This window comes from Rattus norvegicus, chromosome 16 (assembly GCF_021556685.1).
Source record: "Rattus norvegicus strain SHRSP/BbbUtx chromosome 16, alternate assembly SHRSP_T2T, whole genome shotgun sequence".
NCBI lineage: Eukaryota > Metazoa > Chordata > Mammalia > Rodentia > Muridae > Rattus > Rattus norvegicus.
In genome coordinates this window covers 59,210,350-59,236,159 of record NC_141549.1, presented here as the reverse complement: position 1 = coordinate 59,236,159, position 25,810 = coordinate 59,210,350, and the positions used below count along the sequence as shown (strand labels likewise).

At 40.0% G+C, this 25,810-nt stretch overlaps 2 protein-coding genes across 2 annotated transcripts in view; both read right to left on the bottom strand.

The window, feature by feature from the left end:
• Positions 1-25,810, bottom strand: part of Erich1 (glutamate-rich 1) — a gene marked incomplete at its 5' end in the record, with an annotated part of 52,793,804 nt that overhangs the window by 24,428,204 nt on the left and 28,339,790 nt on the right.
• Fgl1 (fibrinogen-like 1) overlaps positions 553-25,810 on the bottom strand; it is a 30,280-nt gene continuing 5,022 nt past the window's right edge. The window contains exons 2-9 of one of the 2 annotated variants that reach the window (XM_087587472.1): positions 19,907-19,977; positions 19,187-19,373; positions 10,427-10,586; positions 9,801-9,898; positions 5,670-5,758; positions 5,325-5,512; positions 3,834-3,930; positions 553-790 (exon numbers count right to left, since the gene is read on the bottom strand). In XM_087587472.1, coding sequence (XP_087443598.1) covers positions 3,879-3,930; positions 5,325-5,512; positions 5,670-5,758; positions 9,801-9,898; positions 10,427-10,586; positions 19,187-19,373; positions 19,907-19,969 — 837 coding nt within the window. In that variant the 5' untranslated portion in view covers positions 19,970-19,977 and the 3' untranslated portion in view covers positions 553-790; positions 3,834-3,878. The remainder of the gene's footprint in view (positions 791-3,833; positions 3,931-5,324; positions 5,513-5,669; positions 5,759-9,800; positions 9,899-10,426; positions 10,587-19,186; positions 19,374-19,906; positions 19,978-25,810) is intronic. The other variant, NM_172010.2, reaches the window with a different exon arrangement.

The following is a 25,810-nucleotide window of genomic DNA, read 5'->3' as shown; positions in this document are numbered from 1 at the left end:
TTTCTCTGTGTAGTCCTGGCTATCCTGAAACTCCCTGTGTAGGCCAGGCTGGCCTTGAACTCAGAGATCACCTGCCTCTGCCTTCCAAGTGCTGGGATCAAAGGTGTGCACTAACACATCCAGGCATACATGGTCTATTACTACAAAATTAAGATTAGGTTGTTATTTAATCATGTTAATTAGTCTGTGGTGTTTGTTATATTTCAGTTTGAACTCTTCTCAGACCTGTATGCACATAGGAATTCAGTAAACACTCACATAATCTACATTTATTTAGTGGATATTGTGTATCTGCTGAACTTAAAGTGCATTAAAATTTATTTATTTATGTTACATAAACACTTTTGATCTCTTCATGCACACCAGCAGAGGGCACCAGATCCCATTACAGATGGTTGTTAGCCACCATGTGGTTGCTGGGATTTGAACTCAGGACCTCTGGAAGAGCAGTCAGTGCTCTTAACCACCGAGCCATCTCTCCAGCCCTAAAGTACATTAATAAAGGCAGTATGAAGAACGAGAAGTCACACACAGTCACCATCGCCACGAGTGTATTATTCAGAATTGTATATTTTTTTCAAACATTTAAAAACCAAGATGAATCACAGAAAGCAGATCCCAATGGGACAACTAAACGATATTTGGAATAAAATCACTGGGCCTAATTTTCATAACCACAGATTTCAAGGAATACCACCACCCACGCCAGGTGTACCAGACAACACCATTATCGGTTTCTGCTCTGTAGGGACCTTGGTAGTACACGCCGTTCAGGTTTGCAGAGTGACACCTAGTGGGAGAACAGGAGAAAACAGCGATCAGCAGGAAAGTCCACTGAGAAACCATCTCGCTAAGAAATGATGAGAATGACTTCTGCTATTGCTCACCAAAGCATCATGGTCCCAAATCTAAGACTTCTCTACAAACAAATGTTGTTATTTAAACAGGCAAGTTTTGGTCCTACAGTAAATGTGGGGATCCATCCCAAACCACTTGGAGTGTGTTGAAATATAAGGATCTCTGTTTTGGTTTTTTTTTTTTTTTTTTTTTTTTTTTTTTTTTTTTTCTCTATTAGTTTTCTTGATGCAAGGTTTCTCTGGGTAGCCCTACCTGGATCTGTAGACCAGATTGGTCTCGAACTCAGAGATCCTCCTGCCTCTGCCTCTCAAGTGCTGGGATTAAAAGCCTGTGCCACGGGGGTTGGGGATTTAGCTCAGTGGTAGAGCACTTGCCTAGCAAGCTCAAGGCCCTGGGTTCGGTCCCCAGCTCCGGAAAAAAAAAAAAAAAAAAAGAAAAAGCCTGTGCCACCACTGCTGCTGGGCTTAGTGTTTCAGTTCTTAGTAGCTTTTAAACAAAAAGGGGCGGGGGGGGGCAGCAGAGAAAACCTTCTTTGTAAGCTACGTCCTCCTGGTTAAACAGTGGTTATATTGTGTTTGCCAGGAAGGCATGATTAGCAAAGTAAGATGGGGGAGGGGCTCTACTGCAGCTTCCTGGGTGTTTGGTGCTTCCAGGTTCTCTGATCTACAGCCAAGATGTGTGTGGACAGCTTTGGGGGCCTCTTCTAGGAATTTAGCAGGAATCTGACATTGGGCTAGGAGTAGGAAGTAGGCTCAAGGTAAACACAGCCAAGGAATGTATTGTATTCCTTGTAATTTGGTCATCCCGATAAACCCCTAGACATAGTGAACATGGGATTTTGTTTATTGCCTTGTTTGATTACTTTGATTATTGCCTTGTTTGTTCCTTGATTACTTTGTTTATGCCTTAGGACTGACCATGTTTTTTCTGTGTACCTAGAATGACATGAAGGCAGACTGGGGAAAAAAATAAACTGGCTTCAGCCTCAGCACTGGCTGGAGTCATGTTATAAAATTGTCTAATTGTCTTTTTCTTTTCCACCCTCCCTCTCTCCCTCAAGACCCTGTTGACTGACTGAGCTGGCTTGGTCAGATGTGGCTTTCACAATTCAAACTCCCTTCTTTGAATTGTTAGCATATCAAATGCTTAATCTTCAAGGTAAGCAAACAGAACCCAAACCTTCTTTTAAAAGTTCCCTAGCTATCAGTAAATAATCTTTTGTCTGAGTTGCCAAGTTAATTTTTTACATATACTGCACCAATCAAGATAGGTTTGTTAGATTATCATAAAACTCAAGCACTTCCTTCTTCCTCCTTTGGAGTCTCTCCACTCATCTGTCCTTGGCATACAAAAATGTCATGGTGCAGTTTGTGCCAATTTTCCTGTTATAATATTAATCACCGTATATTTACTTATTGCTATAACCAATGATAAGATATCAGCCTGTCGGCTATGGAAAGAATATTCAGAAGTAGTTCTGGAGAAAAAAAGCCCTCTGGGAAAAAACATTGAATCAGAATAGCCTATAATTCATTCATAAATGCTAAGTAGCAGGCATTGGTCACCACTAAGCTCGTGATTTGCTTTTATTGGCCACTGTGGCAGCCATCCTAATTTAAATGGTTAGGACTAATTGGAAGCCATGCATACTAAATCTGCAGGGATTCAGTATCTGCTGTGTTTTCAAAGTACCATGAGTAGTAACACTTAAAAAGAAAAACCTGCAGAATAAATACCGGGGCATATCTAGATATAGAGACGTCTGCTACTACATAAACTTTTATATTTGGTCTGATTTGGAGTCCGTTGAGATTCGGGCCGTAGGGCCCACTGCTTAGTATTCTGAGACTGGTATTTTAGTAGCCTTCAGTTTCTAGCCTGGACTTGACATTAGTTATTGGAGATTGATAGTCTGTGGTAAGCAGCTGGATGCTTGCAGGGTGGTGCGTGGGGGCGGAGGGTTTATACTTGCATAAAGCAGGAGGCCCACAAGGCAGAAGAGGCAGCAGCAACAAGTGCTTTAGTGATTTTTCTATTGGTTATGACTAAGTACCATACAAAAACAACTTATGGGAGAAAGGACTTATGCTGGCAAATGATTTGGGGGATTGGTGTTTCCTGATGAAAAAGTCACAGGGTGTAAGCATCAGTGGCAGAAACACGTGGCAGGTGTTTTTTAGGTGACTATGACTAGGCTCCTGCTATACATACATAAACCTGTGGGGGGCGCTGCAATTCCAGCCTCAATAAGCGCCAACAAGTCATAAGGAGGTGTGGCACAAAGACCAAGAGTAAAGACGAGGGTTCTGGAATAATTTACTTTCTCACTAGGTTGACCTGTTGTCCTTGGGTGCTTCGTGCAACTGAATTGGTTTGTTCCCCTTAACCCCTAATTCTAAAGTCAACCATAACATTTATTTGCCTCCCTTAAAGTGTGCGCCACCGCCATTCGGGCACAGAACGGTCAACCAAATGGACAATGTACGTGTGTTAGACCTCAGTGATGCTAACGATTACTTCTTGCCGTCTATTCACAACCAGACATAGGTGGATATTCGCAGATGGCATTGTTGACTGTAGGTGAGTCTTAAACAAGCACCTAGGGCTTTTTTTTTTTTTTTTTTTTTTTTTTTTTTTTTTTTTTTTTTTTTTTTAGAACAAGAAAGCCATGAGGGAAGATTATCACCTTGTTTCAAGTTTTCATAGTAGGGGAAAATGAGTTTCCTTCTCCTCTTTTCACATCGTGTGTGTGTGTGTTCTCTTTTTCTAATAACTGGCCGAACATTAAATAGACTCAACTTTTGGAAAAGTAAAACCCGGGGGCTGGGGATTTAGCTCAGTGGTAGAGCGCTTACTTAGGAAGCGCAAGGCCCTGGGTTCGGTCCCCACTCCGAAAAAAAGAACCAAAAAAAAAAAAAAAAACAAAACAAAACAAAACAAAACAAAAAACCCGGAAGGAAATCTACTATTTTTACCTTAAGCTCGTTGTATCTGCATTGAATATACCACTCTGATGTCAGCTAGGCATGGACGCTTCTGCCTCTGATTCTGCCAACCTGGCTACATGAGCTTCTATCTCGAAGGGGGGAGGAGGGATAATAATAATAATAAAATAAGAAGCATATCTCAGGTTCATAAGATGAAGAAATGTGTATCTGAAGCCAGGGTATCGGAAGCCACAAGGCCCTGCATTTGAGCCTCGGAACCCCAGTTCCTCCACACCCCAAAGAGTGAACTTGATGACATGGAAGTGTTCAAACTGCAGCTGGGGCAGGATTACGTTTCAAGACTACTGTAGCCATCTTCCCTAATGTTGGGAAGACTTGCATTCAATGAACTAATAATGAAAGTTAGTATGAAAGAAAGGTAGCATTAAAATGACTGCAATAATAGTGGCTATCTTGTAAGCTATAGGACAGTGAAGAGCTAGCAGATTATTAATAGAGTGTCACGAATTCCTTCCTCCCTTCCTTCTTTTCCCTTTCTTCCTCTTTAAAATTTAACTTTATTATAATATTATTTTAAACTTTATTATAAGTAGTATTTCAAAAATTAACTTTCCTTTAAAACCAGGCAACTTAAAAACTTCATTTTGAGTCTGGCTAATTTGGGTGCATGATGTTTTTTAAGGCTAGGTTCTGCTGTCCTAGAACTCACATAATCCATGATATGACCTCCCCCTCCCATGTGGCAGGACTACACGTGTGAGCCATCACACCTGGCTCACAAATGTGAGTATATGTATGCATGTTCCCTGCTTCCTTCTGCTGAGTTGTGGCCTTCTGGTTATACCTCAACAGTAATCCAGTTTGCAAAAAGCATCCTTGTAAAAGTAGCAATTTGAGGGCTAGAGACACAGCTCAGCAGTTAAGAGCGCTAGCTGCTCTTCTAAACACCCAGGTTCAATTCCCAGCATCTGCACAGCAGCTCACACCTGGCTGTAACTAGTTCCAGAGCTTCTGACAACCTAACACAGGTATACATGCAGGTCAAACATCAAAGTACATAAAAATAAAAATAAAAATAAATCTAAAAAGAAGTAGAAATTTGATCCATTTTCATGATATGTTATTGGAGGATTTTTGTTCGTTTTTCTTATATGTGTTTGTTTGTTTGTTTCCAAGATGGGATCTTTCTTATCAAGTCCCTCAGGCTGGCCTTGAAGTTGGTATGTGAACCAGATAGGCCTTGACTTTGTGGTGATGCTCCCGTCTCAGCCTCCAAGTGCTAGGATTTCCAAGAATACCACACACACCCAGTTTCTTTGTCATATTGTTCAGTTGTCACTGGCATACCCAATGTGCAAGTCTTTAAAAGTACCTTCAAAAGATGAGGAATTCTAGGAAGGAGGATTACTTAACAATATCACAAATAAGATCGATGTTACGTCACTCGTTATAATTAAGGCCTGTCAGTGAGGTACCATCAGCACCATTAGAATTGCGCATGCGCGCAAAGCGTCCAACCTGTTAAACCACCAGCCAGACTGTTCCTCCTCAGCACAGTTCCCGTTGTAGTTGTCGTTGTCTCTGTCCCGTGTGCTGAACTTCATTGTTTGGTGACTAGCCCACCACTGCACTTCAGGGTGAAATGTTCCCGACAGGGAGTCTCCGGCGGTGCCAGAATATTCTCCAATATTCAGTTCGTAAAAAGACTAAAGGAAAAGGAGCTATCAGTGGGGAATGTTTTGAAAACGCATTCAATAAACAAAAACAGGCTACATTACATATTTCTACCTCCACAGACTTCCGGGCTTAGATGTGTATTTTCAACGTCAACTCAAGACATTGCCTATATAAAATTTCTAGTACCTTTTCATCGCCAACTTTAAATTTTTCGTATTGTGCGAAGCGGCTGTTTTTCTCAAAGTCTGTCAGGTCGATTTTTAAAGTGTAGTCTCCTAAAACAAACAAACAAAAAGCCAATAGAAACAGTAAGAAATTGTAGCTCTGTTTGTTTGGTCATTACATGCATGATACAACACTGACTAGTCTTAAAAATAAATGGTGGTTTTGTTTTATTTCTGTCAAGAATCAGTTTTCAATGAATAAACAGTGACTCCACTGTGGTACAATGTGAACATGTTATTGTTTATTTTTCTTGAAAACAACCACAGCAAAATAGTAAAGTGGAAAAAATCTACCATGTAAAGAATAAAAACAAAATAATGGTATGATTCACTTTGGAAAAAAAAAAGACGGAGATGGAATTTTTAGTTCATAGATTAAGAAAGCTAGCCTGGTGTTGGTGGCATAGTCCCTTACTCACTCCCTCCTGCACTCAGGAGGCAGAGACAGTGAGGTTGAGGCCAGACTGGTCTATAGAATGAGTTCCAGGACAGCTAGGGCTATACAGAGAAAACCTGTCTCAAAAAAACCAAAACCCAAATAAAATTTTAAAAAAAATGAAGATTCCTTATTGTGTTTTGGAGAGATGGCTCAGTGGTTAAGAGCTGGCTGCTCTTCCAGAGGACCTGTGTTCAAATCCCAGCACCCACATGATAGATAGCTCATGTTTATTTGTTTCTCCAGTTCGAGGGCTCTTACACAAACATACACACAGGTAAAACACCAGCAAACAGAAAATAAAAATAAATTATACTGAAAAACAGAATTAAAATTTTATTCTTTTTTCTTAATGTCTATGAGAATCTTCTTCTTAAGAATAATTACTATTGGGGTTGGGGATTTAGCTCAGTGGTAGAGCGCTTGCCTAGAAAGCGCAAGGCCCTGGGTTCGGTCCCCAGCTCCGGAAAAAAGAAGAAAAAAAAAGACTAATTATTATTATTGACACCTATACTCTCTAGTAGTTAGGCTGTCTCCTAATATAGTTATCAGCACCTGCTTTTGCATAAAATTGCTTGCTTTTTCCAGTAGAGTAGAAGATCAGCTAGCAAACTGTCTAAGAACCGTTTGAACAAGAAATAAGATTCCTAGATGTTTTATGAAAACCTTTTTTGATAGCATCAAAGCCTATGGAACAGATGCCATTGGAAGAAGGTATCAGACAGAGCGGAGAAACCTCCTAGGGAAAGAATCTCTCCTACACTTAATGGGGCGGAAGTCACAGCTACCAGGGGCTCCGAGTCAATAGGGTTCTTTAGAGTTTCTCTAAGGGGGAATAGTTAAAACAAATTTAATTTATTTGACATACATTCTTGTTTATATATGCAAATAATGATACCATAGAAAACAAAGAAACATAGAAAACATAAGAAGAGGCAGTACTAGGATGACTAAAAATTCTAGGTGATAAAAAAATTATATAAAACCAAATTAGTGAAGGAGTTGCTACATCAATCAGCCACTTCCTTTTTTCCATTGTCCCTGTTTGTAAATGACAAGCTGATCTTCCTTCTGCAGCGGAACTATTGTTGGTAAGAGCTCCCTCAGCCCAGTCTCTGGTTGATACCCATCTCCTATCTCCATTCCTGGTGATGGGCGGAAAGGGCCTTTGACCTTGTGGAAACCCATGTCATGCATCCTACCTCTGTCTATACCTACCGTCAAAAGCTGTTCCTTACTCTCCCCTTAGGCTCCGCAACAGAAGGGCAGAGAAAGAAGAACATTGAATGGGTTCTAGGAACAAAGTTCAAAGCTGTTTGGCTGAGAATTCTGGATTCTCCTTTCTGGGGCAAGTATGGAGGAAGGTGGTTTCTTCTGAAAGCATGGCTTTACTTCATATGCCCAGGTCAGTGATAGGGATGGGCACAGTACATAGGAAATGTCAGTTGTCCCCAAAAGTTTGTGTTAGTAGAGAGACAATACTCCACATTCTTAAAAAGAAAAATGTCCAAATGCTTTGCCAATAAGTGAATAAACTTAACAATTAGAGAGCATTTCTAAATTTATTATTATAATTTATTTATTATTTATTATAATAAATCATAATTTTATTATGTATAGTATATTAATATATAAATAGATATTATCCAAAATATAAATAAATTATAATACTATAAAATTATCTAAATAATTATGATTATTGTTAATAATTGCAGTATGAGGGAACCTTAGGTAATAGAGGAATAAATAGAAATAAAGCTATTTTCAGAGGCAATTTGAGTAGCTTACCTACTGTCAAAATTAAAGAATAAGGACAAAGGCAATTTCTATTGTTTGAGCTATGATATGTTGCAAGCTGTGAAACTGATACATCCATTTCTCTATGCCACCTAAGAGTAACCAGTTTGAACACCAAATGAGAAAACGAAAGGGTGGGGGGATGTAGGTATATGACAGAACACATGCTTGCCACGGGCAAGGGCCTGGTTTCAACACCCAGCACCAAACGAGAAAAGATGAAGAGCAATCAGATTGGTTGGAAACGCCCAGGCCAGTAGAGCACGCACATACAAATTACTTGAGGAATAACATGGGATTTCATCTGCTCGGAATGACCCCAGGATTCCAACCTGGGATTTCCAAAGCCTAAACAACGACCCACAAAAATACCGATAAACAGTACGTATTTGTCAAAAAAACAAAAAACCCTATTAAAACTAGGATAATTTAAGAGTTTGAGGGAAAGGAAGCCTTCTGTAGGTTTAGAGAGCATGGATCCTGGGACAAGTATGACACATCAGGGCTGTGCAACCTCTCTGGCTACCACTCTTAGATCTCCAAGACCCTCGTAATCAGCACCCTACTGACTATGAATATAGACTTCCAGTAGTCACCTGAGCTGGGCTGGAACAATAAGCCCATGTGTTGCCAGTGTGAGGACAATAGGCAGTATGACTAGAGGGGGCTGACTACAGCCTCGAGCTACAAGCAAGGTAAGGAGGAGGATGGATGGGAGCCAACGAATATAAAAAATAAAATACCGAAGTGTTATTAGTGAATGTAAAATTGTATATAAATATTGGACTCCATAGTAATGCAAGTGAATATGTATGGGAGGATTGTACAAAGGCTCATAATTTACTTTAAAGTATCTATTTCATGTTTTCTGTGGTAGTCTAGGAGTTGCTTCACAAACCATATGAACGCTGATCTCAGTTTGACAGGGATGGTTTATTGAACGCACACCCTGTTACTGGTCAGACCAGGGATGTAGCTTAGGATTATCTGATCTATGTCATCCAACATTTCCCAGAGCAGGCTTATAAATGAAAAGAAAACACAAAAAAACAATAATGAGCCCATACGCAGGTGCTAGAAGTTCTGCCTAGTGGTCAGCTCTGACTCAAACCATAACAGTTCATACGGACCTTTGATTTGATGGGTCTTACGTAAAGCTTTGTGGAATTTCTTAAGACTAGCAAACCTCATACAGAGCACTCATAACATGCAGAACAAAACAGAGTATGTGGTCAGCCTGTCCTTGCTCTTAGCCAAGTCACTTCTCTGTGTCAATGGCTGGGGAGGGGGTCAGACCACAACATTTTCAAGATTTATTTTTATATCTACATGTAGGTGTCTGTGTGAGTAATGCCACATGTGTGGGTGCCTCCAGAGGTCAGAATTGAGCAATGTTTTCCCTGGAGTTGGAGTTAGAGGCAGTCGAGGCCTACCTGACGTGGGTGCTGGGTGGAACAGTATAAACTCTTGAGCTGAGAGTCATTTCTCCAGCACCCAAACTACTACTGTTTTGCCGTGGCTTATCACAAGGTATTATTGTGGTGATAAATTTTTTTATACATATCTGTCAGTCACTCAAGTCTTTAAAAGTGATTTTGATAACACATTTCCTTTCAAGGAATAGAAAACACACATGAGAAAAGAAACCAACCTAATTTCTTTTCCTCTCCTTCCTGTTTTAAGCAACATTTTACAGATGGGATTGTGGTTCAGCAAGCACCATTATATAAAAGAAATCATAACAAATACTGAGTTTTTTCTATTGCCTATGATTCCACGGAAAATACTACATGGGTTTTGTTTCATAGCACTGGGGATTGAGTCTAAGCCCTGCCTCCTGCACGTAAGTGCAAACCTTACCTTGCATAGTCAGCAAGTTAATGTTTTTGTTACCCAGCCAGTATTCACCATTGCTTTGGACAAAGTTTCCAAAGCCATTTTCATAGTCGTTCCAACCCCTGGAAAGTTTACATTGAACATTAGTTTCAGCAAAATACAGATGACACCTGCAGGGCCTAAGCATCTCTCCCATTCTCTCATCTCTAATATTCTCTTCAGTAGCTTACTCACTCTCAGTTACTTAAAAGTGAGAACCTTTCTGTCCCATTAATAAGTCTGAGGCATGAGAAGGCCTAACTCACAAATCTCACATATGCTATGCCAAAATAATTAACTTGTTAAAAACAATTACCTGTTGGCCAGGCAGTGGTGGTGCATACCTTTATTCCCAGCACCTGGGAGTCAGAGGTAGGTGGGTCTCTGAGTTCAAGGCCAGCCTGGTCTGCAGAGTGAGTTCCAGGACAGCCAGGGCAACACAGAGAAACCCCTTCTCAAAAAAACAAACCAAACAAAAACAAAAGAAACAACAAACAAGCAAAAAAAAAACCCAAAAAACAAAAATAAAAACCCAAGACAAAAACAAAAGGAAAAGCAAAAAATGCACAGCCTCCCCTGCCAACACCCCTCCCCCCCAAAATAACAGTTACCTGTTAAAGTTCTCACTGCCGTCAGATCGTCTCTGAATTACAGTCCATCCTCCTCCATCAGACATATCACAATAAACAGAGAATTCTGCCAGACTCTGAAGAGGTTTGATTTTGTAAAACCCACTATGTTTAAATCCATCATTGTAAATCTCTGAACAATCTGTTTACAAGACAAGATAATATAACATTTATTATGCCTTTAATCCTGAAATTCAGCATCACTGGAGACAGATAAAAACAAAGAGAATGCATAACTAGTTCTCAAAATGCCTTCTTGTGCATCTTCTAGCGGATATTCAGAAAACCGTGTTTTCTTTGCTATGATTTAACTACCATTGGCTTCTTGCTCATGGGCTTGGAATGATAAGGGCAGGAGTGAATGAAATAAGGAGCATGTGTTATTTTTGAAGAAAATAAGTTAAGAACAAACCACTTATGGGGCTGGAGAGATGGCTCAGTGGTTAAGAGCACTGACTGCTCTTCCAGAGGTCCTGGGTTCAATTCCCAGCAACCACATGGTGGCTCATGACCATCTGTTATATGGTCTGATGCCCTCTTCTGTCAGGCAGGTGTACACACAGATAGAGCATTCATAGACATAAATTAATAAGTATATTTAAAAAACAAGTCATTTGCACTTAGTTTATTGCTTTGTACTTAAGTGGGACAGCACAGTGAAACTTACCTGATCAAAGAACGCAACAATGAAAATACAAATGTGACAGCATACAAATATTCTAATATGAATTTTCTTGACTTAAAGTCTTATCGAAAAGTTGGGACTGAACACCAAACAGTAATACTGTTAAGTTTTTATAGTCTTTCAGCTTCACTACATTTCTTCTAAATAACCCACCTATTTTTGGTTGTTTTTGTTAAAAACTGCAAGCTTTAAGCTACCTTTCATTCTTTTTTTTAAGTCATTTTTTTAAAGATTTATTTATTTTTTATATATGTCACTGTCACTGTCTTCAGACGCCCCAGAAGAGGGCATCAGATCCCATTACAGATGGTTGTGAGCCACCATGTGGTTGCTGGGAATTGAACTCAGGACCTCTGGAAGAGCAGTCAGTGCTCTTAACCGCTGAGCCATCTCTCCAGCCCCGCTACCTTTCATTCTTGCATTTTTTCTTTGTCATGGTATTTCTTTGTCTTTTGAGGTTAAATAGCTACCAGTTAGTTAAAAAAAGTAATATTAGTTGATTTTTTTTTAAAGTCACTTAAAGTAAGACAAACTAACTCTCTGGATCGCACTCTAGGCCAGTGGCTCTCAACATGTGGGTCACAACCCTTCTGCTAAATCTCCCAAATTATTTATATCACAGCTCATAACAGTGGCAGAATTACAGTTATGAAGTAGCAACAAAAATAATTTTAGGGTTCGGGTTACCACAGGCGACGAACTCTATTAAAAGGTTGCAGCATTAGGAAGGTTGAAAGCCACTGTTCTAGGCTGATTTGAACAGATTTGGAAAGTATGACTAAGTATTATGTAGATTCCCCGGCAGCTTGCACACAATTGGAGCAGGAGCCAATCCAAAATAAAAAAAAACAGTCTCAGGAGAAGCCAAGCACAGACTTCTGAAAGTAATTATGTAAAATCTCTTTCATATTTTACTTTTATCATTTTGTTACTTTCCTCTTTAAAAATTGTTTTATGAGAATCATATAAGTCTTACGGAGTGTTTTAAAATGCTTTCTTTAGTTCATTGTTTGAATCCTCATCGTCAACTAAATGAAGCATATTGTATTAAGTTGAGAGAAAGTATTAAGGAGAGAAAGTAGACTTCACAAGGCTGACTTCGATCGTGCACTACCGTTGGTGAGTTGTTGATCTTTGTAGTGATTTAGGCTTTGTTCGAGCATTTATTTTCAAGATTCTTATGTGCTCTGGATTATAAAAGGGATCCTGTGAGGTCACTCAACAAGGAGAAGATGCCCACGGACAGTCCCCTCGATGATATTTAAAAGCTTATGTCTTGTGGTCAAGTGTGTCATAGAAGACTCACTAAAACCATATTTCCCCTGGGTTAGGAAAGAGCTCCTTGTTTATAGTTGATCTCCTATCAAAACAGCAGAACAACAAAGACTCACAAAGTTCAAACTCCTTTCCAGGAAAATATGGAAATGATTAACTCTGACTGCTTTAGAAAAACTTCATGAAAACAGGGATTTCTGCCAAAACTTTCTGTTTGTTTTTATTTCATGCCAGTGTTTTTAGTTGTTTTTTTTAATGTTTTTTTTTAATGTCCCTCTCCTCAGAAGAAAATGCCAAACACAATAAACATCCTGAGGAAAAGCTTTTAATGGAAGGAAGTAAACAAGAAGCAAAAACAAAATTAAAAAAAAAAAAGCTAACCACTTATAAAGAACAATGTAAGGAGCTTGTCCTGAGAGAGGCGTGGCTTAAAAGGTGATAGTAGGAATCCAGAAAATTTGATCAACTTAGAGATTAACATAGCAACAGAGGGGCTGGAGAGATGGCTCAGCAGTTAAGAGCCCTTGGTGCTCTTGCAGGCTCAGCTCCCAACACACCATGTAGTGACTCACAGTCTTCTGTATGTAACTCCAGTTGCATGGGATAAGATGCCCTCTTCTGTCCACTTGGGGTACCCACACACGTGGCAGATATACATGCACACGCATAAATTAAAAATTTAATTAATTTTAAAATCTACCAACTCGATATTATCTTAGAAGCATGTCAACCCACTCAATACACTGGCACACTGGTGGCAGAAGGACAGGTTGAAGAAGCTGTGAATTGATAGAACTTATAAAATATTTTACCTATGTTTAAAATCATGTGTCTATCTGTTCCAGGGGTGAGGGGTGTTCTATGCACAAGTGAATGAGTGTAAGCCAAGAGAGGGTATCAGCTCCCCTGGAGCTGGAGTGACAGGCTCTTGTGAGTTGTCTGACACTGGTTCTGGGAACCAAACTTAGGTCCTTTCCAAGAACAGCATGTTCTCTTAAACACTGAGCCACCTTTCCAGCCTGGTATAGGACTTTTAAAAACTAATGGTTTTTGAAGGCTCATGTGCTATGAGAAAAAAGCTTCTCTCTGACAAACACTGCATTGCACTCGCTGTGTCTAGTTTTTCCGATGTGCAGAGAGCAAGCCACTTAAAGAAGCTTCATAAAGTAATAACCCAGCTTAGCAATAGTATCTTTTTTTTCTTCTTGCCTCAGAATGGTGACTGAAGCTCAAGGTTAAGAGCTTAAGACTGAAAAAGACTCCCCTCACCCCCAACCATGTTGATGTTTTGGTTTGATTTTTAGGAGAGTATGACTATATTTTCCATATATATTTTCCATATGATATATTTTCTATATGATCATATTTTTATTAGTCCAGGTAACTTTGACGTCCCAACCTCCATTAGTTTCCCTAGTACTGGGATTCCATACCTTGCATTCTTAATTTTCTTTTTAAATGTTAGCAACAGGGGTCACGACTGGTCTACAGAGCACTCTGGGACATTCCAGAACTGGCCTTATCATAGTTATCCTTCTTCCCAGATGGCAGAAGAAGAAAGGTAAGAAGGCAAAAAGATACTGACTCACAGGAGATTGCAGTGTTCATGGGACGCAGAGGGAGTGGGGTGCTACCTCTAAGAGCAAAAGAGAGAATAGATGGTATCGTCCCATGTATGACATGATTGTTTTAGGCTATTATATTAGAAATCTTAACTCATTCAATCCTTGCAATGAATAAAAAAGACTTATTTCTCCCATTTGATGAGAAAAGACATGAAACACAGAGCTGGTTAAGTCATTTGTCCAGAGGCCACAGACAGCTAAAGGGACTTTGAACTGAGTGTCTAAGAGTACACCTTAACCACTACCCATACTGCCTCAGGAAACTGGAAGTTTTTGTAGCAGCCCAAGTCATTAGCCAAACAGATGTGTTGCAATCGTCACCACTGAATGTGAATTTGATGCAGTAACTTTTAATTCATAAGTCACTAGCTTCCACGTGTTTGCAAATGATAGTTTAATTATATGCTATGAACATATGTGATTTATACATTATTTGCCAAAATTACTAGGTTGTATGTAATTAGATGTTTGCTAGCATGTGATGAATTATAGTTCAGAGAAATAACTAATTTGCTAACAGTATAGTGTCTTATAAATAAAAACAGAGACAACTAATTTATGCAAATTATATGCATGAAGAGACTTTTTCAAATTTAAGGACACAGGAATATCAACTTTGTTGTGACTACAATGTCAGATGTTTTATAAATTACACAGAATGTTTTATTATGGTACATTTCAAGATTGTTTTTAATTCATTAATTTTTAAAATTTGATTTAATGTGTATAGGTATGTATGTATGTATGTACATGTACCATGTGCATGCCTGATGCCCATGGAAGGTGTTGGACCCCTAGAACCGGAACTATGATGTGAGCCACCATGTGAGTGCTGGGATTGAACCCATGTCCTCTATGAAAAAAAAGTGCTGAGGAGAGGGTGAGAATCCACGGCAGGTGATGTTAAGATTCTGCTTTGTGTATTTACAGGTTGTTATCAATGTTCCTAAGGGATGGATGGTACCGGGCTTTGTATGTTTAAGTGGGCAATTACATCTTACCAATTGGATCTAAAAAAAAAAAGAAGAAGAAGAAGAAGAAGAAAAGTGCTTTTAATTAGTGTGTCATTTGTCCAGCCCTTATATTAATAAATTTGTATTAAAATTTATATTATATATTGATTGTGTGTTAGTCTTTGCAACTATGCTAAAAAATGAAGTGTCATCAAACCATATCTGTATTTCAGATTTTGTTCCCTCTTCTCTCTCATGCCTGAAGCACCTATGAAGACTATTAAATGCAAATACACTGACTTCTAGATTTATTTTAGGTGCTGTATCCAGAAACAGTCATCTAGAATAACCATTATTCATCTTGTCACCATGAGACACACACACATACACACACCCTATCATATACAATTTATCAACCTTACTCCTGTTTGCACAGTCAATCTTGCTCTGACCTTGGCATTTTAATTTTAATTTTCCAGGAACTGATTTCTTGCTTTATTCCTTAGTACCTATTGGTTTTTTTTTTTAGCTACACAGTCTTTTTTTGACTAGCTACACAGTACCTATAACCAGCGCGTGTGCGTGCAAACACGTGGCGTAAACATACACACACATACATACACACATGCATGCATGCACACACATATAATGTAGATATACATACCCATGCACATATATGTATACATACATATATATGAAATAATTTTTGTCATATATGCCTGTGTGGTGTATGTTGATCTTATGTGCCTCAGTTTCCCATACTTTCCCTATCCCATCTCAACCATGGAAAGAAATTTAGTGAAAAGTCTGACCTGATTCTTAAACATTTCATTCATATCCAACAGCAAATTTACAAATTATTTTCTGACCTGCAGTGGTGCTTCAATAATTAGTCTGGAATGGAATGAAGGCAATGTTTGCAGACAATATCCTATAGGTCACTTTACATTTTTTCTTTTTCTTTCTTTTTTTTTTTTTTCCGGAGCTGAGGACCGAACCCAGGACCTTGCACTGTCTAGGCAAGCGCTCTACCACTGAGCTAAATCCCCAACCCCTCACTTTACATTTTTTCAACGGAGCTTATCTTCAAGACTATGTTAAAGCATCCTTGTAGCAGAAAGCCAGATATTGACCTAATAGCTCCTCTGGACAGACATTGCTCTCTTTGCTGCACACCAAAATAAAGATAACATTTACCTTGGAGGCAAAGTTTAGACATCTTTAACCCACTCGAAAATACTGGAGTGTCTTCATCCTAGAATGCCCAGTTGTGACACAGCCCCATAAACTGCTCACATGAGTCCTTGGGATTTGAGAAGAAGGGACATTTATGTACACATAGAACGTTTACCTCTGACCCATTAGCTGTAGCTCTCTTTGAGATCCATACAGGCAAGCTTGTTAGTTTGCAAACAGAGTAAATTCCCAGGCCCTTCCTAGTTTTTGATAAGCACCATCACTTTATAAGGTCACCAGCTACTTTGAATGAGTGTGGCAGATAATCACTGTCTTCTAAGAATATTTAGAGTCTGATACCTTGTAGATGTTGCCTGACCCTTCATTTACGGTCTTATATGTTTTGTCGTCTTCTTCTTAGAATACAATTTCTGTGTTTTTGCCCATGGAACTTCTTCAAACTATCCCTTTGTGTTCCCAGGCCCCTTTAGGCTGAGATACCCTCAGTTCTGTTGCATGTTCCGGAGCCCCAGCCATCCGTGTTCTCTATCCATGCAAGGGGGAGCTGAGAAAACATGCAGGGGGCGGGGCGTGCATTAATACCAAGACGATCCTGTGAAAACTATTTTTATGTCAACTCGACACAAGCAAGAGTCATTTGGAAAGAAGAAACCTCAATTGAGAAAGTGTTCCCAAACAGAATGGCAAGCCTATGATGCATTTCCTTGATGGATAATCAATGTGGGAGGGCCCAGCCTATTGTGGGTGGTGCTACCTCTAAAAGCAGGGTGAGCAAAGCATGCTGGGTGAGCCAGTAAGCACTAGTAATCCATGGCTTCTGCCTCAGCTCCTGCCTCCAGGTTCCTGCCCTGCTTGAGTTCCTGCCCTTCTTTCTTTCAGTGATGGACTATAATGTAGAAAGTGTTAAGATGAAATAGCCCTTTCCTTCCTAAGTTGCTTTTTTTTTTCTGTCCAAGACAATAGAATTTTCAACTAAGTAAGTTGGGCAGCAGAAGGTGGGGCAAACAGGGCAAGTAGTTCGAACAGAGAAAGATTAGAATCTGGATGAAGGTGGGGAAAGTGAGCGTTTTCCTGACGCCTAGGTTCTATATATAGCTCTCGTGACTCTAAATCCCATGTGTGGTTTAAATGTAAAATGTCTCCATAGACCCATGCGTTTAAACACTTGGTCCTCAGATGGTGGCCCTGTTTTCAGAGACTGTGGAACTTGCAGAAGGTAGAGCTCTGCTGGAGAAAATGGGTCATCATTAAGAATGGGTTTGAGATTTAATGGTCCACCCCACTTCTCCTCACTTTCTGCTTGCTGCTATAGCTGCTGTGTGACCAGCCAGTCACAGTCTGCCATAATGGAATGTGTCCCCTCAAACTGTAGACCAGAATAAAGCCCTTCTTCCTTGTTTCTAGACAGGTATTTCCCTCAGCGATGAAAAGCACTCCCCAGAATGGGAAGGTTTTATTTCTGTAAGATTGACATGTCTATTTTTGATTATAGTCAGACAAATTTCTCAGATTTTATTTGTTCATCTCTTCCCATTTCTTTCATCAGTAAACATGAAGGGCAATGGTGTCTCAAACACTGATAGTCAGCGGGGAGATAAAATCTCTCACTGGGGTGAGAGAGATGTTTCAGAAGATCTGTGGTCACTCTTCAAGACGACCCAGGTACAATACCCAGCACCAATGTGGCAGCTCACAGTTGTCTAACTCCAGTTCTAGGGAATTTGACTACCTTCTGTCCTCCATGGGCAGCAAGCATGCAAACACAGGCATACCCATACAAGCAAAACATTCATCATACAAGATAGTAGTAAACGCATTGAATATCCTTCCAAACCCTACACAGCAGCTAGTTAATTGATCAAGTTAGACTTGATATCCCTAAGCAGAGAAATTAAAACACATAATTGCAGCATAGAGAATACTGAACAAAGAATTCTAGACAGTCTTCTCTTCTAACCATTACTCTTACAGAATCCATTCATATGTACAGGAAATCAAAGGGACCTTTGTCTCCGGGGAATAGTGATGTGGGTAGTGGTGTTTATACTGTGCTCAGGGTTCAATATAATTTCATTTCTAGGAGAAAAATTTTGGCTTAATCAAAAGGGAATGTCAAACCATTAAATAGACATATTTAAACCCTATTCTTTTATTTTCCATACAAATGAGTTTTTTCTTTTCCCATCCTTTCATTCTATTAATTTATTTTTCACTGTGTTTTCAGAGGCGAGAACCAGGTATGGTAGCACACACCTGTGCTCCAAGCTGCTCAGGAAGTTGAGGTAGAAAGACAGAAATCCAAGACTAGACTAGACAACACAGAGAGACCCAGTTCAAAATAATTAGAATGGAAAACTACGTACATCTAAGGAGGGAAACATAAATAAGAACAAAGTTTAAATATAAATATTCTCGATTATAGTGTCACTGATAGGCGAATATTTAATAATACGTCGTCTTGGGGTTTCATTGCTCTGAAGAGACACCATGACCAAGGCAACTCTGATAAAGGAAAATATTTCACTGGGGCTCTCTTACAGTTCCATCAATTCAGTCTATTATCATCATGGTGGGAAGCATGGCAGTGTACAGGCAGACGTGATGCTGAAAAAGCGGAGAGGTCTACATCTTAATCCAAAGGCAGCCAAGAGGACTGTCTTCTCCAGGCAGCCAAGAGGAGGGTCTCTTCTGCACTGGGCAGAGCTTGAGCAGTAGCAGACCTCCAAGCCCACCCTACAGTGACACACTTCCTGTAACAAGGCCACACCTCCTAAAAGCGCCACTTCCTTTGGGCCAAGCATATTCAAACCACCACGCCAGCCCTGAGGAAGCCCAGGCAGGAAGACATGTAAGTACCAGGTCAACCTGAGCTATATAGTGAGGTCCTGAATTGAAAGCAAAAAAACGAAACTGAACAAAGAAAAAGTCACTGAATGTTTAGTACCATCATTACGGATGAATGTGTGACACAAATAGTTTGAAACATTTAGGAAAAACCGGTTCTGACCTGCGTAATGCCTCTTGCCTCCAAGGTCAATGAAGCTGTCCTCCTGTCCTCTATCCAGGAACTGGACCTCCTTCTCGTGCAAGAGCTGTGCAATCACCACCTGTTGTTGTTTGACCCGGGTCTCAAGCTGGCGCACCTGAGCCCTGAGCCTGACCTGCTCCTGCAAACAGTTCTCATCTCCGAGGACCTGCAAAGCATGCACATCTCATGCTCTTGGAATAGAAAGGTTGCTAATAATCTAGATAACCCTTGATGCAATTTTGTCTTCCACTCCCATTTCAGAATGCTCTTTCAATGAGGGAGCCATTTTACTTTTCCAAGAACTTTGAATAAGGTAGTCTTTTGTCTTTCGGGACTTATAAATGGAGACCCAAGTTCATTGAAGTCGCCTTCAGATAATCTTAGCAATATACACCAATGATGTTTAATATTGGCCCAAGACCAATGCTAACTACTATAGCCATTTTTGAATGACTGATATCACATGAAAAGGAAATAACAATAACATAGCCAGCTTAAAAACATTTCACTGATTTGTTGTGGGTCCTGATTTTTGTTTTTAAAGTGTTTAAATATGCCACATGTTTCCACAGAACTCTCTCATTCCTTCCACCCTTACTTTAGGCAGTGACAAGTTAACAAAAAGTTTTCTGGGAATTAAAAAGAAACTCGACCTCAAAGCAGGCCAGAGTGATACAATATTGTGCACAAGAGGCTTACCCAGCTCTCCTTGCCCAGAATCAGAGCAACAGTGATGAGGACAAAGCTGCGAATCTCCCCCATTCTTCCCACTGAAAGAACCACAAGAGAAAGAATTCCTCATGAGACCAGATAAAGTTCCGGAGCACCCGAAGGTTAGCCAGAAATGTATCCCCCTACTTACCATCCAGCCTTCTGACATACAAAACGATGGGAATCAACCCCATCAAAGCTTAGAGATAATTGAGCCTGCTCAATACCACAGACACACAAAAGGGTTCAGTTTCATCAAGGGCTCAGATGTGCCTGTTCATGAGAATGCCAGAAGGAGCAAGCTCCTGATGCAAAGAGACCTGGGACCATGTTTTGGCCCAGTCTGCAGAAATTTCGTGATAATATTTTTAATTTATTTAGACACGCGGGTGGTAAATGAATAACAGATAATGTGAAATACCAATCTTTTAAGTGGAGGATTATTTTTGTATTTAGAAGAAGAAAGTTGTAAGAGGAGGCTGGTATGCACTGTCCTTTTTCTTTTTTTCTTGTTTTTGATTGCTGATTGTTTTGTTTTGTTTTGTTTTGTTTTGTTTTGTTTTGTTTTGAGACAGGGTCTCACTATGCAGTCCTCTGGTTGGGCTGAACTCCCTATGTATGCCAGGCTGGCCTTGAACCACAGAGGTCTACCTGCCTCTGTACCTACATCCCAAGTGTCATACACTGTCCTGATATCTTAATATGTAGGCAAGGAATCATAATAATGTGAAATCTTTAGTCCTGCTTTATTAAATTTGTGGGGGAAAGCTAATGTTATAGCTGCAGCAGCAATGTCTTCTCCCTCTCTCCTTTTCCCTCCTCTCTCCCCTCCCCTCCTCTCTCCCTTCCTCTCCTCTTCTCTCCCCCTCCTCTCTCCCCTTCCCTCCTCTCTCCTCTCCCCTCCTCTCTCCTCTCCCTTTCTCTCTCCCCTCCTCTTTCCCTCCTCTCTCCTTTCCCCTTCTCTCCCCTCTCCCCACCTGTCCCTTCTCCTCCAAGGTCTCATAATGCAGCCCAGGCTGACATCAAGTTCATGACCCTCCTGCTTCTATATAGAATACCTGTCTCCCGTTCCTCAAGGTTGCCTTTTTTTAGGGTTGAAGATCAAACCTCAGGAGCCTTGTGCATTCTAGGCAAGTTCTCTTCTGCTAACCTATACCTCAAGCTCTTTAAATCAATCCTGAAGTCGTTACTCCAGTCGAAAACATTTGCTCATACTCAACAACTTCTGGATGCTATTGCAATGCTGAGTTTTTTCATAAACTTTAGAAGCTAATGACAAAAAAAGTTTGTACAGTTTTAATTTTTTATACACAATTGCTGCTGGAGTAAAATTATTGTTACTAGAACATATGACTGATAATCATTTTCACCACTTACTTTAGTAAAATTATTGTTACTAGAACATATGACTGATAATCATTTTCACCACTTACTTTAGTAAAATTATTGTTACTAGAACATATGACTGATAATCATTTTCACCACTTACTTTATCTACCCTAGGAATAAATGGTTCCTAAATTGTGTCACTCACTGGGATCTGCAGGGAGGGTGGGGGACATGATAGATAATGACACAGGTAGGACATGGGATGGGACACCTCAATGTCCAAAGATTAAATTCTATGTCTACAGGTGGTAGTAGTAAGATTTTAGAATTTTGCTGCATTCTGTTTTGTTTATTGTTGTTTTGTATTTATTTATTTAGACAAGACTCTCTCTTTAGCCTAGACTGATCCAGAACTCTGTTTCCCAGGCTAACCTTGAACTTGGGGCAATCCTCCCACTAAACTAAGATGACAAGAGTGGGGGTTGGGGATTTAGCTCAGTGGTAGAGCACTTGCCTAGGAAGCGCAAGGCCCTGGGTTCGGTCCCCAGCTCCGAAAAAAAAGAACCAAAAAAAAAAAAAAAAAGATGACAAGAGTGAGCCACTAGATTGCATTGAAGACTTCCACAAAGTGATTTTATTTTTAAAACATCACTCAAGTCCACACCTACAAATTAGGAAGGTCTCTGTTCCCCTGGCATCAATAAAAAATTGGTTCTAGGGGGGTTTGCAGAAGGGAAACCGGGAAAGAGGATGATATTTGAAATGTAAATAAATAAAATATCCAATTTTGAACAATTTAAAGAATAAATGTCATTTATAATGAATACATGATATGATTACCCATCTGTACTACTTCACATTTCACAGTGATTTCTAACCTTATGAACATTTACATATATAAAACGTTACTGAAAAACCAAAGGTTCTAGAATGTCAAGGGCACTGATCAATGGAATAGAATAGAGGACCCACATTTCTTCCTGCAGACACCTGAGTTTTGATAAAGAGGCCAACAGCACACATTTGAGAAAAGACAACATCTTCAAAGAAACAGGTCTAGTCAAGCTGGATAGCTAAGTGTAGAGGAATAAAATTGGATCCTTATCTCTCAGCCTTCCACAAAGTACAAACAGAAGGAACACTACCCAGTTCCTTCTATGAAGCCATGCTTAAACCTAAACCACACAAAGAGCCAACAAAGAAAGAAAACTTCAGACCAATTTTCTTTATGAATATCGATGTAAAATTACTCAATAAAATTCGAGAATTTTATTGAACATATCAATAAACTGAATCCAAGAACATATCAAAACGATCATCTACCATGATCAAGTAAGCTTCATCTCAGGGATGCAGGGGTGGTTCAATATACAGAACTCCATCAACATAATCCACTATATAAACAAACTCAACAGAAAAACAAAGCCACATCATAATATCATTAAATGGTAAGAAAGCATTTGACAAAATTCAACATCTCTTCATGTTAAAAGTCTTGGAAAGATCCAGGAATTCAAGACCCATACCTAAACATAGTAAAAGCAATATACAGCAAACCAGTAGCTAACATCAAACTAAATGGAGAGGAACTTGAAGCAATCCCACTAAAATCTGGGGCTACACAAGGCTGCCCACTCTCTCCATACTTATTCAATATAGTACTTGAAGTCCTAGCCAGAGCAATCAGACAACAAAAGGAGGTAAAAGGAATACAAATTGGAAAGGAAGAAGTCAAAATATCACTATTTGCAGATTATGAGATATATTTAAGTGACCCCAAAAATTCTACCACAGAACTCCTACAGCTGATAAACAACTTCAGCAAAGTGGGTGGATATAAAATTAACTCAAACAAATCAGAAGCCTTTCTTTACTCAAAGGATGAACAGGGTGAGAAAGAAGCAAGGGAAACAACACCCTTCGCACTTGTCACAAATAATATAAAATACCTTGGTGTGACTCTAACCAAGCAAGTGAAAGATCTGTATGAAAAGAACTTTAAGTTTCTAAAGAAAGAAATAGAAGATCTCAGAAGATGGAAAGATCTCCCATGCTCATGGATTGGCAGGATTAATATAGTAAAGATGGCCATCTTTCCAAAAGCGATCTATGGATTCAATGCAATCCCCATCAAAATACCAATCCAATTCTTCATAGAGTTAGAAAGAGCAATTTGCAAATTCATTTGGAATAACAAAAACCCAGGAGAGCAAAAAATATCCTCAACAATGAAAGACCTTCTAGGGGAAATCACCATCCCTAACCTCCATCTGTATTACAGAGCAATAGTGATTAAAAAAAAATGTATGGTATTAGTACAGAGACTGGTGGGTAGGTCAATGGAATAGAATTGAAGAACCAGAAATGAACCCACACATCTGTGGTCACTTGATCTCTGACAAAGAAGCTAAAAGCATACAGTGAGGGAAAAAACCAGCATTTTCAACAAATGGTGCTGATTCAACTGGAGGTCAGCATGTAGAAGAGTGCAAGTTGATCTATTCTAATCACCTTGTACAAAGTCCAAGTCCAAGTGGATCAAGGACCTCCACATAAAACCAGATACACTCAAACTAATAGAAGAGAAAGCGGGAAGTGTCTTGAACACATGGGCACTGGGGAAAATTTCCTGAACAGAATAACAATGGCTTATGCTCTAAGATCAAGAATCGATAATAGACTTTATAAAATTTCAAAGCTTTTGTAAGGCAAAGGACAGATTGGGGAAAAAATCTTTATGAATCCTACATCAGATAGAGGGCTAATATCCAATATAGACAAAGAACTCAAAAAGTTAGACTTCAGAGAGTAAATAACCTTATTAAAAATGGGGTACAGAGGGGTTGGCGATTTAGCTCATTGGTAGAGCGCTTGCCTAGCAAGCGCAAGGCCCTGGGTTTGGTCCCCAGCTCCGAAAAAAAAAAAGAAAGAAAAATGGGGTACAGAGCTAAACAAAGAATTCTCAACTGAGGAATGTCGAATGGCTGAGAAGTACCTAAAGAAATGTTCAACATTCTTAGTTATCAGGGAAATGCAAATCAAAACAACTCTGAGATTCCACCTCACTCCAGTCAGAATGGCTAAGAACAAAAACTCCGGTGATAACAGATGCTGGCAAGAGAAAGAGGAACACTGCTCCATTGTTGGTGGGATTTCAAGCTGTTACAACCACTCAGGAAATCAATCTAGAGGTTCCACAGAAAATTAGACATAGTACTACCTAAGGACCCTGCTATACCACTCCTGGGCATACACCCAAAGATGCTCCAATATATAACAAGGACACATGCTCCACTATGTTCATAGCAGCCTTATTTATAATAGCCAGAAGCTGGAAAGAACCCAGATGTCCCTCAACAGAGGAATGGATACAGAAAATGTGGTACATTTACACAATGGAGTACTAACCAGCTATTAAAAACAATGACTTCATGAAATTCATAGGCAAATGGATGGAACTAGAAAATGTCATCCTGAGTGAGACAACCCAATCACAAAAAAACCTCACTGATAAGTGGATATTAGCCCAAAAGCTCTGATTACCCAAGATACAATCCACAGACCACATGAAGCTCAAGAAGAAGGATGACCAAAGTGCAGGTGCTTCAGTCCTCCTTAAAAGGGGGAACAAAAATATTCACAGGAGGAAATACAGAGACAAAGTTTGGAGCAGAGACTGAAGGAAAGGCCATCCAGAGACTGTCCCACCTGGGGATCCAGCCCATATACATTCAGCCACCAAACCTAGACAACATTGCCGATGCCAAGAAGTGCAAGCTGACAGGAGCCTGATATAGCTGTCTCCTGAGAGGCTCTGCCAGAGTCTTACAAATACAGAGTCGGAATCTGGCAGCCAACCATTGAACTGAGAATAGGGCCCCCATTAGAGGAGTTAGAGAAAGACGCGAAGGAGCTGAAGCAGCTTGCAACCCCATAAGAACAACAATACCAACCAACCAGAGTTCCCAGGGAACAACCCAAAGACTATACATGAACTGACCCATGGCTCCAGCTGCATATGTAGCAAAGGATGGCCTTGTTGGGCACCAATGGGAGGAGAAGCCCTTGGTCCTGCCAAGGGTTGATGCCCCAGTGTAGGGGAATGTCAGGGCGGGGAGGAGGGAGGGGGTGGGTGGGTGGTGGGGGAGCACTCTCATAGAAGCAGGGAGAGGGGGGGATGAGATAGGGGCTTTATGGTTGGGAAACCAGGAAAGGGGATAACTTTTGAAATGTAAATTTTAAAAAAATCCAATAAAAAAAAATACCAAGGAATAGAGTGAGAATCTGGATGTTAGGGCTCTTACCCTCCAACTAGGGTACAACCCCCCACCATGCTCTAGACACACAGCCTGTGCTTGGAACTAGGACAACTCAGCAGCTTTGCAGCCGTCCTCACATCCATGACGAAACATGATGAGGAAAGTGTGTCTGTGCTGATGAACTGAGCCCAGACTGCTGATGGATAGGACAGCTCTTCCTGTATAGTAGAAAACATGCTACTTCTAAAGCCCATGGCAACTATGTTGGAAATAAAAAATGACAGCTCACCATCAGGTTTCGTGA